This window comes from Cetorhinus maximus, chromosome 14 (assembly GCF_964194155.1).
Source record: "Cetorhinus maximus chromosome 14, sCetMax3.hap1.1, whole genome shotgun sequence".
NCBI lineage: Eukaryota > Metazoa > Chordata > Chondrichthyes > Lamniformes > Cetorhinidae > Cetorhinus > Cetorhinus maximus.
The window spans coordinates 24,491,494-24,497,493 of NC_135892.1; the positions used below are offsets into that span (position 1 = coordinate 24,491,494).

The 6,000-nt window shown below is 44.6% G+C and overlaps 1 protein-coding gene across 1 annotated transcript in view; it reads left to right on the forward strand.

Annotated features, from left to right (window-relative positions):
• LOC144689532 (cyclin-dependent kinase-like 4) overlaps positions 1 to 5,729 on the forward strand; it is a 100,352-nt gene extending 94,623 nt beyond the window's left edge. Inside the window, exon 10 of the mRNA XM_078556698.1 lies at positions 5,548 to 5,729. Within this exon, the coding sequence (XP_078412824.1) occupies positions 5,548 to 5,651 (104 nt within the window). The 3' untranslated portion in view covers positions 5,652 to 5,729. The remainder of the gene's footprint in view (positions 1 to 5,547) is intronic.
• Positions 5,730 to 6,000: the final 271 nt, after the last annotated feature.

Consider the following 6,000-nt stretch of genomic DNA (forward strand, 5'->3'; position numbering starts at 1 on the left):
CACATCTCCACGTTTTTTTGGACCAGGGTCTCCATGGAGTCTGTCATCCTTCTCATGGAGACCTCCATGCGCACACATGTGTGCACCACTTCATCAGAAAGCAAGCGGACACACTCCTCCGACTCACATGCCACTCTGTTGAAGGTTTGCAACAGCTCTGCATGATGTTTCCCTGCTTTCTGCTGACTCTCCAAGATGAGTTGGAAGACCGAATCCAGAGGCTCGTCATCTGACTCGGACCTCACAGATGCCTCTTCCCCCGCTGCCCTCTGATTGCTGGTGAGCTCGGCTGAACCTGCCTCCTCCTGCAGACATGTGTCCTTGCAATGACCAACTGATTGCAAACCCAAACCTGCTCTAGATCTAGGTCCCACTGAGGTGTGTGCCTCTGTGTTGGTGGAGAGTGTGGGTAAGTGCTGTGACGGGTCTTCCAAGCTGCTTATTTCCAGCTCTTCAATGGAGGAGGTGTCTTCTTGACTGGAGGTGAGGACCTGGATGGAGCTGAGGGACTGGCTAGCTGAGGGTGTCGGTCGCTTGGCAGAGCTCCCTGTGAACCAAAATAGAGATAATTAGTGCATGGCAGCAGAGTCAGAAGCAGGAGAGAGAGCACTCACAGTTGCGTTGAAAGAGGGATGATGTGGTGTAGGATCCTCATGTGGGTGTTCACCTCTGACCTCATCGTCACTGCAGGTATGGTCCATGTCCTCACCATTCAGTGCGATGGCACACTCCTCAAAGCGAGTGAGGGGTCTAATGTGGGCCACTCCACCTGTGGCCTGGGACCTCTCCCTGCTGTTGTGAGGCAGCTTGTCCTGAATGAAAACAGATGGAAAGCATGTGAGCAGGATGCATGGCACTGCATGGAATGTTTGTGTGGCGAGCGGAGCCATAGACAGATGGAGACGTGAGTTCCCGAGGATATGAGTCTGATGGAGGTGTGAGGGTTTTTGTGAGAGAGTTATTGGTATTGTCCCTTGAGGCATGAGATCCCTGTGGATGTGCGATGGGTTTGAGTTGAGGGTGATGAGCCTGCCGGAATGGATGGGAGCTTTCATCCTCTTCTTGCATTGGATGGCTGACCTTTTCAGTGCTCAGGTGGCGCTGACCGCCGCTGCCGCCACTTCCCAGGCAGGGTGGTGACTCTGGTGGACCTCCTGTGACCAGAGACGGGTAGAGGACATCTCGGCAGCCTTTCACTGCATCCAGCAGGCGCCCCAAAGAGGCGTCACTAAATTTGGGGGCTGACGCCTTATTTGCTTTTGGGGCCATCTGTCACCTGGAGTAGCCCTGGCCTGAAGATGTGAAGTTGGCATGTGGTCTGGTGCGCTTTCAGCATGGCGCCCAGAGCGAGCAAGTGCTGAGGTCATGGTCTGGTGGGCAAATCCGAGCTTGCCCGCCAGCGAGATGGCATGTTCCCCTGTGAATGCATTATTGATAAGGCGAGGCATGCTGGGAATGGGGTGATACAGCACAAAAAGCCGCCAAGCCGCCATTGTGGCCAGTGGGTAAAACATCCATTTTCCCACCCGCTACAGCACTTAGTGCAAATCTGGGACGATTCTGTCTTTTGTCTTTTGCAACTTGCATGTTTGTGAGAATTATTTCGTCTTCTAATGTAGTTGGCCAGATCATCAATGGACTATTCGGAGATTTAACCCTCCCTCTCCAGCCACCCCCTCCCCCCTAACCCCGCTCCGCTACTTTACTTCCACAAGCACATGGGAACTTTATACCAGTACAATGAAATTCTCTATACCTCTGTAATATTATTTTCAATTTTCTCTTCTCCCTTCTGAATGCACTGACTAATGCTGCACACGATTCTACAGGTGCCAGCAGCCCTCCATCCCTTCACCCAAGTAGCTATTATAAATGTAGGAGCCTAGTCAGTGAGGCCTATCAGATTATTCTACCAGATGGGGCATTATAAGCAAGTGAAGTCCTTTAAGGTCCATCCTAAGGTCACTGAATGGTAACCAGAAGCAATACCTCTGGCCAACATTTACCATTCTTTCACCCAGGATTGCTGAGGTAAACTGTAGCATCCTAACTGCCACCCTTGCTGAGGTTAGTTGACTCAGTACAGATGAGTGTTTACTTTGATCTGGTCTTTATATAGCTTAATAGTCACACACAGTCACTTAACACCAACCTTAGCACTAAAAATTACATTTAGTGAAGGTGCATTTTTAATATACATTTACACAATTTTGTGGTTGTCTTATTTATTACTCTACAACAGTAACAAATGCATTTATTTAGCATTTTTAATATAGAAGATCATCCCACTCACTTCATTGAAGCATAATCAGTCAAAAATGGACACTGAGCCAAAGGAGAGGTGACCAAAAACTTAGTCAGAGTTGTGTTTTAAGGAGAGTTTTATGGGCGGGGGGGTGGTGAGTAGGGGGTGGGTGAGGGTGAGGGAGGAGGAGAAGCTTCAGTGCTTCCCGACCTACACTGGCTTCTCGGCCTGACAACACCTCAGTTTTAAAATCCTCAACCTTATTTTCAAATCCTTCCATGGCCCCACCCCTCCCTATCTCTGTAACCTCCTTGAGATCTCTGCCCTTCAATTCTGGCCCCTTGCACATCCCTGAATTTAATTGCTCTACCATTGGTAGCTGTATTTTCAACTACCTAGGTCCCAAACTCTGGAAATCCCTCTTTAAACTTCTCTGCCTCTCTCTCTCTCTCTCTCTCTCCTCCTTTGAGATATTCCTGAAAACCTACCTCTTTGACCAAGCTTTTGGTCATCTGCCCTGATAACTATTTATGCGGTCAGGTGTCAAAAATATGCTCTTTCTAAGCATGTTTCTTTCTAAGTATACTCTTTCTAAGTATGTTTTACTATGTTAAAGATGCAGTGTAAATGTAAGTTGTTATATTTGTTGGAATGCCAGACAGTAGGATCTGCCTGGCTGAAAGCATGGCAGCCAATGGTGGGGTGAAGGGAGTAGAAGCTGTGCAAGAGGCCAGTGTCAGAAGAATACAGAGCTCTCAAAGGATTGTAGACTTGGAGAAAGTTCAGAGATAGGGTGGGGTGTGGCCATGGATCAGAGAAGAATGGTTCCATCACAGAAGGAGGCCTTTTGGTAAGCTAACCAATCCTCTATCCATGTTAATATGTTACCCCCTACACCATGAGCTCTTATTTTTTGTAGTTACCTTTGATGTAACAGCTTGTCAAATGCCTTCTGGAAATCTAAGTACATAACATCCACAGGCTCCCCTTTATCCATGTTGCTTGCTGACTCCGATCCTACCTCAGCTCATCTGCTGCTGAAACCCTTATTGATTCCTTTGTTACCTCTAGACTATTTAAATGCTCTCCTGGTCAGCTTCCCATCCCCCACCCTACATAAATTTGTGCTGATCCAAATCTCTGCTACCCTTACCTTATTTTGCATTAAGTCCTATTCACCTGTAACCTGGTGTTCACTGAACTACACTGACTCTTGATCCAGCAATGCCTCAATTTTAACATTTCACTCTTCAAATCACTCCATGGCCTTGCCCCTCCCTATCAGTGTAACACTCTCAACCCCTATAAGCCTTTGAGATCTCTGTGCACTTCCGATTCTGCCATCATATGCATCCTGATTTTGATTACTCTACCTTTGGCCTAGAGCTTACAGCTGCCTTGACCCTAAGCTCTGGCATTCACTCTCTAAACCACTCCACCTCTCTGACATTTAAGATGCTCCTTAAAACCTGCATCTTTGACCAAGCTTTTAGCCACCTGACCTTTTGTCCCCTGTGATTCATTTTCAAAAGTATTTATTGATATACTCCTGTTAAGGGCCTAGGCACATTTTGCTATATTAAAGGTGCGTTGTTGACGTGCCATGGGCCAACATGTAGATGAAGAAAAGGAGGAGATGAAGGATAGGTCCTTGGGGGCTCCAAAGGTCGCAGGGGCAGGAACAGACAGCAAAACCAAATAAATATAGTTTGTTCAAAAAGTTCAATAGTGAATGGTCATTGTTTCTGAAAAGAATTTAGAAAATTGTTTTGAACACCATTTGATGGAAATAACAAAGCAAATAGTTGACTCACCATCTTCTTGAGGCCTTTTCCCTTTTTGTCTAGGTATCTTCCCAATTCAGATAACCTCCACCTGCCCATTGTTAAGTTCTAATATAATTAACTACTTTCCTGAGCCCAGATAGTCCTGAACAGGAATCTTCATCGAAAGAGAAGGTGGTAAGATTGGAGAATATATGAAGCCAACCAAAGGTGGTCTAATTGAGGGGTAGAAAGCCTATTCCCTAGTATGCTTTACAACTCTTCACTTGTATGTAAAACCAAGTGTAAACTGTGCATTACAGCCTTATTTTAAAAAAATTGTTTATTTCAACAATTAGGAAATCTTTATAGAAGAACTAGATCCAAGTCCTGGACTACTTAAAAATCAGATTTTAAAAAAATGATCCCAGTTGCCATTGTCGTAAAGCTTTCTTTTAGTTGGAGGATTTGTAAGCTAATTTCAGCATGATAATAATAAACAACATTGCAGAGATGAGGCCAAAATGCAACCAAATCCTTTAAACAAGTTCTGCTTTCCAATCTAACACAGCAGCAATGTTATCATTTGTAAATAATGGCCAATTTAGGAATGGGACTTTTTGCCTCACATTGATGTCTCAGCAAATTAGGCTCATGGAAATAAACAATTAATCTGATTAAATATAAACCTTAAGAATATTTAACTATAATCCTTTTGATCAGCTAAAAAATGGGAAACAAATCTTTAATGACACTCTAATATTATTACTGTAACAAAGAGTAAAATGCACATTCTACTTAAGTTGCAGTAAATTCTAACCCAATGGTGAGGAGTCCTTACTCTATGGCATTGATGTTACAGGGGAGTGGGGAGTGGTCTTGGGAAGGGTGTGGGGAGCCCCCAAGTGGGTTGCACACCCAGACAGGCCAGGGATGTGGAGGCTGGCTGATCCTAACAGTAGGGCCCATATAAATTAAACTTTCTGGAATCCTCTTGCCACCAAGCGGGCAATGCGGCATTTGGTTGCAGGAAACTTCACTGTAGACCCATTGCAAGGCAGTCAGTGGGAGGAGGGATTTCCATTGTGATTGGGGCATGCTGGATTTGGGGATTACCTTTTCAATTGGCGAGGTGGAAAGGCCAGGGCTGGGGTTGCCCAAGGATTCCTTGCAGGGCCTGATAGGTGCACTCTTTTTCCTCCTGGCCCTTCAAACTGAAGGAAATTTCTAGGAATTTTCTGGCCAGTTGGCTCCTCCTGTGGTGGTGTGAAACTCCCCCGGTTTGATATTTATATTATGTTATGGTGCCAATGATGTCATCGGGCTGTGACTATTGTATGTTAAGTATGTCCCTGCCTACTTTCAGTGGAGACTTGCCGACGGACTGAATTGCTACTGTTAATATTGTGCCAGATTGGAGTGTGGAGGGATTTCCATTTTCAAGATTTGCTGAGGGATGAGGGAGTGGTTTAGAAAGAAGGTCTGTGGCTCACATCAAAACGTTTTGTAGCATATTTATTAGTTTGTTTTGTCATTTTTAAAATCAGCTTTTGCCTCAGCTCCCTGGTAATAATGGGTCACCTGCACCAGATTCCAGAAAGCAGGTTCATCAGCAGCAGTTTGATCACCTTCCTACCATCTGACAAATCCCTATGATATGGTTCCAAAATGAAACAGACATCTAGACCCGACGTATTCAAGAAAGGTTCTGTATATGACTGAAGTAGTGTCATAGATATTATTTTGCTTTGTTTTACTTTCTGTAAATATGATTCATGTATACATTGATTAAAAACAACAAACATTGTTTTATATTATGAATTTTTTGTTTGCTGCTCTTAGACTCCAAGTTAAATGGGACATTAGGATTACAGGTTAAATTCCATGACAGAGGTGCACCATAGACATCGATTAATGTCTATGATTGTCTACACACAAGTGAGTGTTGTCAGTTTTTTCAACTGTGGAGCCTAACTCAGCCCCAGAGAGATA